Genomic DNA, 14,819 nt, shown 5'->3' with positions numbered 1-14,819 from the left:
TGGTGTATCGGAAAAGTGGATATGCAAACACAAGCTCGGGCCCAAAGTTTCTTGTCTGAGCGGAAGTGACCTTAATCTTAAGAGTATATTTCCCTTTATCCGCACTGATTATATTTCAAAAATTACAATTCAGAATTATATAAAAATATACACTTTTAGTATATATTTTTTTAAATCTTGAACAAAAGCTTGTACTATGTGTCTATAAACATCGACTGTAGTTGAGTTGAGTGTAATTCTGAGCCCTTATATTCGATCTATGACATTTAGGGATATCAAAAGCCCCAAAACAAATACATGTATAATGCGTGTAAAGGTCCTCGGTTATTCATTTGAGAATAGGAAAAATGTTTTTTAACAAAACTTCCTGGGGAAAAATGTATATATAAAACATGTTAGTAAACAACAAAACACACACAGAAGCAACATAAAAAATCTAAAATTTTAGTTTAAAAAAATACTAAAAATAGCATTTCGAAAAAGATAACAACCCCAAAGCAACAATACATAATTAGATCAAAGCAGCTATGTCTACGAAACGGTCGCTTTTTAAGGTATACAAAAGTGTGTAAACATAAACAAAAACACATAATATTTTTGCACACGACCCGTTTTTAGAATAATTATTTATTAATATAAATATATAATTTTACATTTTTTGGCGTACATTATAAGGCAACATGCATGTATATATAGACCTTACACCACAAAGTTGAATGACATATACAGTTAGATCGTTTATATACCTTTTTTGGTTTTAAAGGCGAGTTATTTGCGTCTGCAAGGAAGGAGTTTTTTTTTTATAAATTTTACATGAAATCCACATATACATGTTTACATATATATATGTAGTAATATATTTTACAATTAAAAATAGAAATATCTATATGTACTAACTTTTTAATAATAAATTTCAAGCAGTTATTTAAGGCATACTTTATGATTGTTTTAAATAGACCATTATATAATTATAGAGTACTGCAAAATCATTATTATTCAAGAGGCACTAATTTTCGTGGTTTTCGTGTGGTTTTTGTGTATAGTTCAATCCACGAAATTAAAATCAAACGAAATTGTTCTCGTCTGCTGGAAGATTATGTTGCATAAAATCATTTGCATTGTACATTTTTTTTTGTGCAAAAATAGACAATTCACGAATTTAAGAACCCCACGAAATTTGTTTATTTTGACAAAACCACGAAATGTCATGCCCACGAAATTTAGTGAATTCGCAGTATAAGAAGTGTGTCTGCAGTGATGGTGAATTTGTTGTTAAAATGCATTTTATACATCATACACGGTGTTACTTTGATATTTCTTGTAGATAAATAAATAGATACAGAGCTATTCTATTCTAATATAAACTGTAAAAAATCATTTATATTTTAGCAGTGATATCTTCATGTTGCGATTAATATATTTCTTCTAGCAAAAATAAATGAATACACTAGATTAAGAATGGAGTTTTGAAAAATGAAACAAACTGATGTAATTAATAAAAATAAACGAAAATAACAAAATAATACTGGCATGAATTTTGCTATGATACAGTAACAAATAACTCAAATTAACTGATGCCAATCTAATACTTTTAATACTTTATAAAGTAATGTAGAGTGCTTTATTAAAATAGTTCCTTTCAAAATAATTTATAATGTTTGCTTTGCAATAAATAAATAAAAATGCGCAAAAACACATATTCTAAAAATAGAATATTCTAGACGTTCTAAATATATCTTAACATCTTCAAAATTCTATATGTCGTTTAAAAACTATTGTTAATTTATATAGCTCTACATAATTATATAATTTTTATTGTATATATACTTTATACTTTATTTGTTGTTAGCATTTGTGTCTTATTGTTAAAAATCTGATTATCAAAAGACTTGTGTTATATATGGTGCGAAAAGTGTGAATAGTTTCTCAAAAAAAAAAAAACAAAAAAAAAAAAGAAAAGAAAAATAAAATCATTTACAATCTAGATATAGAGTGTCTAGCAACAGTATTTGGATCTAAAGAAGCTTGAAATTAAACTAAAAATAAACAAAGCTTTATATAGATTCTAATAAAGACATGTAAGAGTAAATATTTGAAAATAAGAAAAATAACGCTTTGAAATAATTATTACGTACTAGATCAAGTTAAATGAAACAATACGGCAAAAAAAAATAAAAATATGCTTTCCTTTGCAGCAAATAAATACACGTAATAATATATCATAATTTTCATAAGAAAAATGTGGTTAATTTTTCAAGACTTTAAAAACTGTTTAATTGTTTAAGACTTTTATTGAGCCTACCTTTCCATTCGATGCAGCGTCGATCATTCGAGAAATGTCCTCAAGTTTCAACTCTTGCGCGCGTTCTTTCAGTGACGTCATAGAATGTCCGCATTCCATCATTGCGCACAAAGCGTCGTTGGGATCGCATTTGTTGTACTAAAATAAGATAATATAGATTCTATACTATATTGTATAAATAATATGATTGTTTGATAATTTGATTCATCTAGGTCTAAAGATGACAAGAACGTGGCGGCATGGAAGAGTGGTGAACGCATCGTTATAGTAATTTAAGGACCATTGACCGCGTCGGTTCAAACCCCGCAAGGGGCATACCATTGTTTCCTTGAGCAAGAAACTTTACACACATTGCACTGGTTGATTCAAGGAAAGGATTAAAGTAGTGTGCATGTCTATAACTTGAACGCTTTCTACATAACTAATTAAAATAAATTATGTTTAATCTTAAATATCTGTTGATTGTTATTAAATTTTAACATTCATTAAGCTCTACATAAAGCCTACGTGTTAACGATAAAAGGCAAACCTAAAAACATAAATTTCCACAAACCTGTTTATAAACGTCTGTTTGGAATCCATTAACAATGAGAAATTTTGCAATTTCTACTGCTCTGCTGTCCAGACAATCAAAAAGGGTGCTACTATAGCGTGAAACGTCCCCAAAACTCTTCAACCCCATCACTAATGACTTTACCGTTTCCAAGTCTCCACTCTATAAAGATATTAATGAAACAACCATGTTTAAATATCGACATCTGATTCATTTAAGGCCCTTATCTTCTTAAATAAATAAATAAATAAAAATGTCTCGTTTCTGCATCATGGGGTATCAATTTGAATCAGTTATTGAAATCGAAATGTCAATAAAAATGAAAAAGAGAAAATGCTACATTCCAAATTACTACTTATTCTAAAAGCCCATTATGCCATAGAAACTGTTCTTTATATAGGGAAAACATGAGTTCAATAACGTTAAAATATTGGTTTAAGATCATGTTAGTTGCTTGTAACCAGAACAATGTAGCACTGACTGTGGTATTATTTGTCATAAAAGTGGCAGAACATGTACTCATTACTATTAGAGAAAGAACATATAAGACCATTTACGTATTTTATCTTACCGAAATTGCACGTTTAAACGTGGTTTCAAAATCCGTTTCTGACAAATATACATTTAAATCAAAGTCTGACACCTCTTTCTGTAAACGTTGAAACTTCTGATTTCCACAAACGTCTTTCTTGTAGTCATTTGTAGTCAATCCATTCTGAAACGAATGAATGAAATGAATAAATGAATGAATGAATGAATGGCTGGCTGGCTGGATGAATAAATGAATGAATGAATAAATGAATGAATGAATAAATGAATGAATGAATAAATGAATGAATTAATAAATAAATGAATTTTTGAATGAATGAATGAATGAATGGCTGGCTGGCTGGATGGATGAATGAATGAATGAATGAATAAATGGATAAATGAATGAATAAACGAACCAACGAACGAATGAATGAATTAATTTATTAATTTATGAAATTAAATAGATAAATGAATAAATAAATACAGGAAATAAATATATAAAAATTGGAAAGAAAGAAAGAAAGAAAGAAAGAAAGAAAGAAAGAAGGAAAGAAAGGAAGGAAGGAAGAAAGAAAGAAAGAAAGATTTTTTAAAGAAAGAAAGAAAGAAAGAAAGAAAGAAAGAAAGAAAGAAAGAAAGAAACAAATAAGCAGATAAATTATGCAATAAGTACATTTATTGACCAGTATGGCGTGGTATAACATATACTAGGGGAAATAACTCACGTAATGTATTGCAAATGAGCACAATTAGAACAAATCCTATGACAATTGAGTGCTTCATTGATATAAATAAATTTAACTATAATGAACATGTTGAAAGGCCGTCTCATAAATAAAGTTATTTATGAATTAACTTTTGACAAGGTTACTTCACGCTCGAACAGAAAGTCTCTCTTAATTTTAGATGATATGAAACACGTGTTTATATGTTGTACGCTTTTTTTCCCCATATACAACGTTATTAAAAATTCATTCATGCAATATGCAAAGACAAAATCATTAAATCAATTCACATGTTATTGAAAAACATGAATTAAAGAGCGCCAGCTACAACTGTAATGTCGAGACGTTAGGAAAAAGAAAAAATATAAACATGAACGTTATTAATTTGAGCGTCTGACGTAATACACTTATACGTTTACCACTGCAGTACGTCACGTAGCGCTATTAACAAAGATAAAAGTATTAAAATGGAAAGAACCGGTCATTACGAACGAAAGATATAAAGTATTTATGTTGCATTATTATCGCCAAACGATCATAAGTATCATCCGATGAATTTGATATTACCATTGATGATAATATCAGAAGAAAATTCGCTTCAAATTTTATACGGAAATTAAATGAGCTTTAATGAATTAATTGATGAGAGACAATGACATTTGAGACAAATTATCCACCCCAGCACCCCCTCCCTCGCACCGGCTGAAGGAGTATTCAGCTTTCAACATTAAAACTACTGGAATAATTGATCCCACGGCACCAAAATACTATAACGACACCGTGATGAAAAACGGTGAAACTTTCTTTAACTAGCTTCTAACACAGTCCTTAGCAACTGCCGATAAACTGTCCTCAAGAAATGTATAAGGAGTGAACTTTTTTGTTTTATAAACTATTGTATCTTGAACATACATATTGTTTTAATCTTTTAAATTCACGCAAGAATATTTTATTTCATTTACTTTTGGTACAATAGATATATTCAAACAAACGGGTCTTTGGCAATTTAATACTCATTTATAAATACTCGTAGCAGAATGAAATGAAATGAATATAAATAGCATAATAACAATTGGAACTTACGGCGTCAAAGAGTTTAGGGTCAGCACCAAGTTTCGTCATCCGGTTGACCGTGTCGGGGTTCTCTGCGAACAGGTTTGCGTAGTGGAGGGGTGTCCTATCAAGCTGTAATAAATGAATTTATGTTTTATTTGAAAATAAATTCGTGTTATTTTCTTTGGCACAATGCACTGTCGTCTGACGGAGAGGCCGATGACGATAACAATCATATTCGTTATATTTTTAATCGGGGCCTTGTTTTTTCCCCGCACGAATAGTTTACACAATCATGGTCATTGAGCTGAGTTTTTAGCTAGCGGCCGATTTTAACTGATTCTTGTTGATAAATACATAACATTTAATAACAAAAATCATCTTTGATTGATCAAAATATCTACGTTTTATAAAGTCTCAATACGGGGTGAGTTTTATACAGGTAAATTAAGCCATCACCGACGGGTTTTTGTGATCATTTATTTTCTAGCTTTTGATGCCTCTCTTCCTTCAGTATTTCCGGCACAAGCGAGCGCCTGAGATAACCACCGACCTCCTGTAAGATACCTCGTCAGATGTGACCACAGTTAAAATGACCAGGAACAAGATTTCCAGAGACTTTTACATACATAATCTTTAATGTCTATTCTATATTTTAAGGCTTATTTATATTGTCAAAAAAATCATACGGCGGACTGCCTATATAAACACAGACTTCCTTCTTTGCTTAATTCAAGAAATAATGATCCTGTACTATATTGTTTATCAGTTTAGTTATAAGTTGAGTTACAATGACATAAAAGATACTTTACATGTAATTTCATGTAATTTTGTTGTGATTTATGCTTCCAATATAACGAACAAGTAGCTAGAATTAATTTAACCTACCTAGCCCATACTGAATTCACATTCAGAATTACAGTAAAATGTCAGTTATTTCACATTTCAATAACAATAATTATTGACATTTGTTTACTTTTTATCAATATGAGTATTCAAAGGGTAAAAAGAAAACATATGTTACAGACTTCTATTCTAATTGAACCGCAGGCAAAACATGGTAGTAAAACTTAACAGATTTCTACTCTCATCACACCACGGGCAATTCAAGGGAGTAAAATATAACAGACTTTTACTCTAATCAAACTATAGTCAAACCATGGGAGTAAAATGTAACAAACTTCCACTCCCCAAATGTCATCACTATATTGACAAATAACGTTTCGATCTAAATCCAGTGATGAAATCGGTACAAGTTACTTTTTAAATATCCTAGGGAGTAAAACACATTTACTCAATTCTCATTACACTATAGTGTAAAGGTTGTATTTTAGGAAAATATTGGGAATCATGTAATAAATGTTATAATCATAATCAGATACGCTCTGTATAAAAAGGTAAAATATCGTTATCTTTTCACTTTATCTTTTGACTTCACTTAATGTATAACATTAAATACTAGTTTGCCATTACACACAGTAAAAACTACAAATGTTTAATGTTTACGAGTTGAATAAGGAAACGAAAACAATGGTTCTAAAAACAAGGAAGTTATAACATTATTACCTTTTGGACTATGACGTAAAATGAAGTTTTAATTTAAGAAGTTTCATTAATTCTTTTGATGAGATGAAACGTTTATGTCCCTTTACTTGGCTATGCATATATTAGCATAATGATTTCCTTACGGCAACGTAACGTACTATTTACGTCGAAATGTGATTTACGTTAATGACGTGAATACTAGTAAAACATCCTGTTCATTATATAAATATTACTTCAGACGATAACTCATGTAGCGACAATTTCAAGATGCAAATTAATTTTTGGCTAAAATGTATCACGTAACAGTATATCTTAAACATTCCGTTAATCAACTTGCGTGTTGATGTCAGTTCGGTGAAATGAAGTACCATTATAAAGTTAAGAGTGTGACTCACACTGGTTAATTTTAGTGACGTCACATTCCTTAGGTCAAATCAACACTCATAAAATGCTAATGTATTCCTGTTGACGAACTTATCTAAAAGTTTTCAGATATATGTGTATCAAATATTTTTACAAGCTTCCCATATAAGGAGCCAAGTTAAGAGAATAAAAGTCGCCTTCAACATAAAAGACGTCTTGTAAATGCAAGTACGAATAATGTAAACAATTTTATATTACATTAAGAGTTTGTTATTCTCAAAGTAATTTTTACCGGAAGCAATTGTATGCATAATAGATTGTACCTTATCGATATTGATCAGTGTTTGTATTTAAACTTATACAAAGAACAAAGAAATTACTGTTTAATTCCTTTAATTCTGAGTTTTGGAGAACCGAAGTATGACACTATATCACAAATGAATACCATCTTACCCAAAATTACATATACTTCATACTAACCCCCACACTCCCCCCCCAAAAAAAAAAAAAACAAAAAAAAAACATAAACAACACTACTACTCTCTGAGTATACCGACCCCGACCCCCACAAATCAAAAATTAAAAATCTAGGAAAACTACCGGAAACCACTCGATACCTTTTAACTAGTCCAAACCTACCGAAAATACTAGATATGTGTGCTGAATGCTAATCTCCATCCACTGAAAATACTCCCTATCTACCGAAAACTATAATATGTGCTGACATCTAAACTCAATCCATTGCAAATACTTCCGATGCACTAAGCGCTACCCAGTATATTTACTGAAAACTAATCCGAATCAACACAAACCCACTCGCATTACACAGAAAAACCAACAAACAACAACAACATCATCCAAAACAATAAAACTGCTTACACTATCCCTGGAGTTAATGAGGCTCGGGAATTCCTCCAAGAGGTACAAGGTGATCTCTTCGCGCCGTTTAAGTATGGCTCTGTGCAGGACGGTCCGGCCGCACCTGTCTCGAACCTCGCCATACCGCTTGCAGCTTAACAGCTTCTTCAGATCTTCCGTCTGTCCGTCATCTACTGACTGGAAAACACGCCGCACATATGCCTGTAATTGGTAAATTTTACGATACATACTACATTTTATTCAACATACCTGCCTAATAATAAAATGATTTCATAGACCTAAATGTTGTACATGCAATATAAGTGATTGTCAGAAAAATTCAGAGCTCACATCATGGAGACATACACAAATTTTGTCGGACTGTACCTTGTGAAAAATGTAATAAACGGTTAGCAGCATTAAAGGCACATTATGCCTTAGAAACAAACAAATTATTACTTTTTAGAAAGTGCGAACATGAATTTCATAACATTCAAAATAATGGTTTTAGAAGCACTAAATGTGAAATAATTTGTCATAAAGGTAACAAAACGTAAACAAAGTAGTATTTTGACTTCCTTCCAGAATGCTTAATCGCTATAACAGTTCTAATTGCAATTTAAAAGCAGAAGTAGTAAAATATGGTTCATGCAATTTGCCAATGTAATTTTTTTGGAAACTATAAAAGTACATGTAGTCTAAAAATTAAAAGCTGTCGAGAAATAAAAAGGTAAATTTATGCATTTAATACGTGCAGAAATGAAATGGTTTATTTATATATGTAATTTCTTGCAAACACTTGATTTAAACTATTGTACGTATTTTGTTGTAGATTTAAGAAATTAATTTCATTGCTTTTACAAGCTATAAGAGAATAAATTATTATATGTTTCAATAAAAGAAACTATTGTCGCCATTGCCATACAAAGAAATTTTCAAAAATGACTAAAAGGTCCTGTATGTTTTAATTAAGATGTAACAACACTTTTATGTATGAATTTATATATGAATATAATTATTCATCTAAAACAATTTCCAAACATTCAAGAATATCTTAAATATGTCTTGCGAATAAAATTTCGCATTATCACTAATCATTGAAATACATGCATTCATTACTTATTGAAAAATAAGCTTAGGCTTTATTGAAAATAAATTTCTAATTACCTCCCTTTATTTTCATAAAATGTTAAATTCAGTAATATCTTTATAAATAATGCTTATTGGAACTTACGATATTGATTAATCTTAATTTGAGCATCATATTTATGACATTAAACCATAAAACATTTGAGTAACAGGATCTTTAAGAAAATCATACCTGCTATATCTTTTTAAGAACTTCATTCAAATATTCATATTTAATTTAAAATCATCATTTCGTTATGTCAATTCAGTTTTAGAAATTCGTTTGGAAATTTGCATTTCCGTTGTGCAACAGAAAGTTTGAACTTATTTAAAATATTTGAAATAAAGTCCCATTTATTCATAACATTGTAATCATTTAATCAAAATAGTGTAACATTTTCACTTTCATCATGTCTATTTCACTTGCCTTTTTATGTTATGCATTAGTTAAAAAGACCCATTTAATTAAAGTAACAGACAAACTTGAATCGGCTCCGTAAGGTGTCTTACTAACTTACGTTACGGTTATCATTTAATCAACACGTCGTGTGATTTACTAAATACCATTTAGTTATGTAACATAAAATATATTCGTGGTAGGTAGATATATATATCTTGATTTAAAAGAAAGCCAAATGACAGACAGTCTCAAATAAGCTGTATATTTATACATTTTTTTCTGTGATATAATTCATGGGAAAGTTTACAATTTTAAACTTACGATCAAACAAGATGAAAAATAGTTTTTTTTTTTGTAATTTTCAACCCATTTCAATTAAAAAACAAATTATTAACATTTTGTAACAGTTGATGCAGATGGTGTTGATATACACAGGCAAAGGCAAGGCATACCAATAAGGTTATGCAGCATTTAAATTTACAGTAGATTAGTTATGGCTTGCATTTGATAGGATTATGATAATAAATAATCATCAATGGTCTGTTTTGCTGAATGGAAATGTGGAGGCGGGGTGCAGGTGGGCCTGTGTTAGGTATGGGGGCAGGGGAAATGGATGTTGGAAAAAATAGATCTCATTTTGGAGTGAAAGTTGATCCAAAAATCTCATTCAATGATTATCTCATTTAGGGTAAACATCATGCGAACAATCTCATATCGGGATAAACGTCATACGATAACGAAAAACCTTATTTTGGGGTAAACGTCATACGAACAACCTTATTTTTGGGGTAAACGTCATACGAAAAATCTCATTTAGCCAAGAGGTCTTGCAATAATCTCATTTTGGGGGGTAGACGTTCTTATTCTAGTACAAGTTTCTAACCAAATTCTCATATTAGAACAGAGGTCAAATGAAGATCTCATTTTGAGGTTAACGTCTAATTAAAATGATTAAAATCTTACTTCTGAGTAGAGATTCATTTTGAGGCAAAAATCTCACCTAGGTCTCATTTTGGGTTTTAGTATAACTAAGGTTTCAGAGGAGGTCTAACATAGATCTATTTTTATCTTCTTTTTTTTGTTAGTTCTTTTTTATTGGGGTGGGGAGGGGTTTGCAGATGTTTAACCAATATCTAATTTTTGGTTTAATGTCTAGCCATGGTCTCTTTTAAGACGTTTTCTTTTTATGAGAGTCAAAATTGCCTATCTGCGGTATTTGCAAGTGTAAGGACTAAATTCTATATTTAGACTTAGAAATAGTCCTTTTTTTATATATTATAAAAACACATATTTCTTAAAATGACGTCATATTAATATTAATGACGAAAGAGCACCTACCTGTATCGGGGCTGTTAGCTTCACAATTTCAGAAATATTCCTCGTGCTCGACTTTTTGGCAATTTCCGTCATAGATTTATTACCCTCACTTATATCCAATATGTGATCATAGTTTGTTAAAATCAGTTTTTCTACTTGTTCAAATTTCTTGTCTTTCACTAGTTTGATGACAAAGTCATCAATAAGTCTAACATATTTTGGACGATTTAATTTTTCGGCTAAATCACGCGCAGTTCTTCCATGGCAGTCACGTGAAGCCAAATCAACACCACACTGTAATATATGTCTAAATATAGTATCCGACTGATTGGTGGAAACAGCCACGTGTAATATCGTCTGTCCAGTGTTATCACGTGCTGTGAGATCACTTCCTTTTAGCACGCGCATTGTGATTTTTTCATCATACGGTGCACCGAGTCCGCAAAGAATCTGGAAAAATGTAGATAAAAATAACTGCTATCATTTGTTGTGAACAAGATAGGATGTTCTGCAAAAATATGCCAAAATCTCTTGCATTCGTTTCGAATACAAGTACAAATATCATTGTTTAACAACATGACGCATTGTTGTTCGCCCAACTCGCGTGATTTTAGTAACATCAAAATACTCAAAATGGCGACATTCACAGGCTAGAGTTTAATGATTTGACTAGCTGTGCAGCCAGAAAAAGGTTTACTTAACTTAAAAGACGTAGGTTAAAATAGAAATGTTTAAGTAACAAGCAATATACTCTATTTTGTATACATTTGCGTAATAATCCTATGTGCGTAATTGGGCATGAAAAAGTTCCAATGTTAATAAAGACATTTACCCCGTCGTTAACTCAAAGTAGAAACTATGTGTGTTTTGTATTTATGGTTTTATTCTTTGAAACCCATTTCATTGAACGCTTAATAGTGTTTTCTTTCTTCAGTTTTACGAAATTCTTGCCCAGAGGTGTAATATGAGGGACGAACGACAACTCCGCTTGATGATTGAACCTAACCAATTCTATTTATAGAATCTCAAATATGGCGGCGATTTAATAAACTAATTTCGTCTTTGAATTAAATCAATACAACGTGGAAGATAATGCAATGAAATAAATTACTGACTAAGAAAAAATAAAATCAACTTTATTGAATTTAAACTACAATTTCTACGAAAAAGAATATCTCACAGTTGCCCTACTTCAAGGCCACTGTTGTGAGAGTATAGTTGTGAGAGTATAAAAACCACCCGACAATGAAAATGAAGAAAATTCTAAACATATCATACTTTCTCAAGCGTAACTTACTTGAAAGAACACTGGTTTGGGTGGATTTTTATATTCATGATCTGGGGTCCATAGCACTCTCGTGTCTGGATTCAACTCCATGATGACGTCAACAGCCTCGTAATTGTTCGATTCCCAGGACGCTGCAATTATTGGGCGTGGAGACACGGGTGTGTCCGACCAGTGGTACTGATAACAATTATCCTTCACGTTCACGTCCATATTGCTTATAATACCTGTAAAATAAGATATTGCTTATAATTCCTACAAAAATAAGATATTACTTATAATCACTATTTAGTAAGATATTGCTTAAAATTCCATTAAAATCAGATATGGTTGCGTATAATTCCTGTAAAATCAGATACTGCAGTATTGCCTATAATTTCTGTAAAATCAGATATTACCTATAATTCCTGTAAAATCACAGACTGCTCATAATTCCGATAAAATAAGATATTGCTCATATTACATGTTAGATAAGATATTGCTTATAATTCCCGAAAAATCAGATATTGCCTATACTTCCTATAAAATAAGAAATTGCTTATAATTTCTATAAAAATAAGAAATTGCTTATAATTCCTGTAACATCACATATTGCTCATAAATTCTGTACAATAAGATATTGCTTATAATACAAGTTATATAAAATATTGCTTATAATTCCCGAAAAATCAGATATTGCTTATAATTCCTGTAAAATAAGATATTGCTTATATACTTTTTAAATAAAATATTGCTAATAATCTAATAATAGCTGTATTATAATAAGAAATAAAATATTGCCTATTGAACCGGTAAAATCTTATAAATCTCATAATTCTGTAAAAATAAAATCTTGCAATATACAACATTGCTTTTAAAAAACTTTGAATACGAATAGTTGTTGCTTATTACACTTTTGGAAATAAATATATAGAATTTTTTTTTCAAAAACATCATTGTAGATAAAAGTCCATAAAAACTTACTTTCATCGCAATTTTTAACAATTATATTATTATGAAAAATTGCTTAACCCACCTCATGTACCCATTAAGAATACACATAAATCAAAACAAACACAACACATACAAAAAAAACCCCAAAAAACTAAAAAAAAATCCCCCAAAACACAAACATTAAATGAAAACAAAAATATCACCAACAAAGTTTTTCACATGCCTGATAAGAAATGGTGATATATGTGTTCTGCGCTGACCCCTTGACCCCTTGATGTTTCACAGTTCTTAAATATGTATGAGGGACTTTAACAGATGTAATGCAATCTGTATCAAATTCCATCTAAAATTTCTTTTGCTAGTACACTTGCCGAACTTTAGAACGTCAAAATCGTGTCATAAAAGTTGACAGGCCGTATTAGTGTACGAATACCTTCTTTCAAATGTAGCAATAACCAATTGCCCGGATTTAATGCCGTTATCACTTTTTAAAAATCATTTTCAGGATATTATATACTAGATTTTGACCGATGCAAATAGTTTTGTTTATTATATATGCAAATACACATAAAAAAACAAAGTTTCATGAGGTGAGAAAACGCGCTTAGATATTTTATTGTTCATATTCTCGTAAAATTCGGCAAACTTCGTCTTATTCCGTATTTCCGGCAAACATTACTATAACTAAGAATAATAAGTAGATTCTAATATTTAAAATCTAGCCAACTCAAAAAGAGAGCGACGAAATTTGATGGAGTCGAACGTGCCATGCCTTTAATGATAAACTCAATTTCAGATATGCATTTCGATTGAATAACAAGAGTTTAAAACACAAACCATGATTTATGGTCAGGTCTAAAGCGAATTTCAAACGCAAATTTATACTGCGTGTACGCACAAAGACAAAAGCCATAGTGTCTGGAGACGAATTGGTAATTAAAAAATGTTTTCAAAGGCGAATATTTTTGTTTGTGCATTTTGTTATGCTTCAATCAACAAAGGACAACTCTTCATAAGCCGTTAGTAATGTGTTTCTTGTTCATTTTTAAGTAAAACATATATAATTACGCTATGATTTATAATAAGAAACCCCCGTAACAAAGATATAAAGCACATGTTACTTGAACTGCCAAAACCTATCAAATGTTACTAGTTCACATTGTTTTATCATTTCGTCACAATGTGCACATGTTCCATTTCTTTTTTTTTTACATATCTATTTAATTACTTGCATCGTTAAAAACTAAACATCAAAATCTAATATAGATAAAATAATTAACAATACTGAAGATAAAGCAATTTTTTCCATATCAGCGTAAACATATATTTGGGTTCTTAAATATGTATGACATGTTCCATTTCTTTTTTTTTACAGCTCTATTTAATTACTTGCATCGTTAAAAACTAAACATCAAAATCTAAAATAGATAAAATAATTAACAATACTGAGGATAAAGCAATTTTTTTCCATATCAGCGTAAACATATATTTGGGCTCAATAAAGGCACGTGATAAAAATCAAATACGTTTATATAAGGTTTAAATTATGGTTTTTGAGCATGTAACATGCAACGAAGTGTTGACTAATATCATTTGTCAAATGATAATAATAATAATAATAATAATAATAATAATAATAATAATAATAATAATAATAATTAATAATTAATAATAATAATAATAATTGATAATAATAATAATAATAATAATAATAATAATGATAAAAGTAAACAAAGTAGTATTTTGACTTCCCTACAAAGTACTAAATGTATATCAGTTTTGCCAAAATACTTAAAATTTTGCAAGCAAAAACTTTTTAGAATCTA

The 14,819-nt window shown here is 30.2% G+C and overlaps 1 protein-coding gene across 2 annotated transcripts in view; it reads right to left on the bottom strand.

Moving 5' to 3' along the window:
• LOC132751158 (uncharacterized) overlaps window positions 1–14,819 on the bottom strand; it is a 41,771-nt gene that overhangs the window by 4,438 nt on the left and 22,514 nt on the right. Inside the window, exons 4-11 of one of the 2 annotated variants that reach the window (XM_060741293.1) lie at window positions 12,073–12,287; window positions 10,797–11,225; window positions 7,952–8,152; window positions 5,195–5,296; window positions 3,427–3,570; window positions 2,856–3,017; window positions 2,303–2,440; window positions 747–778 (exon numbers count right to left, since the gene is read on the bottom strand). In XM_060741293.1, coding sequence (XP_060597276.1) covers window positions 758–778; window positions 2,303–2,440; window positions 2,856–3,017; window positions 3,427–3,570; window positions 5,195–5,296; window positions 7,952–8,152; window positions 10,797–11,225; window positions 12,073–12,287 — 1,412 coding nt within the window. In that variant the 3' untranslated portion in view covers window positions 747–757. The remainder of the gene's footprint in view (window positions 1–746; window positions 779–2,302; window positions 2,441–2,855; window positions 3,018–3,426; window positions 3,571–5,194; window positions 5,297–7,951; window positions 8,153–10,796; window positions 11,226–12,072; window positions 12,288–14,819) is intronic. The other variant, XM_060741292.1, reaches the window with a different exon arrangement.

The sequence above is a fragment of the Ruditapes philippinarum genome, unplaced genomic scaffold (assembly GCF_026571515.1).
Source record: "Ruditapes philippinarum isolate M1 unplaced genomic scaffold, ASM2657151v2 ctg1203_1_1_1_1, whole genome shotgun sequence".
Taxonomy (NCBI): Eukaryota; Metazoa; Mollusca; class Bivalvia; order Venerida; family Veneridae; genus Ruditapes; species Ruditapes philippinarum.
The sequence above is the reverse complement of the archived record's forward strand: the minus strand, read 5'-3'. Positions and strand labels throughout refer to the sequence as shown.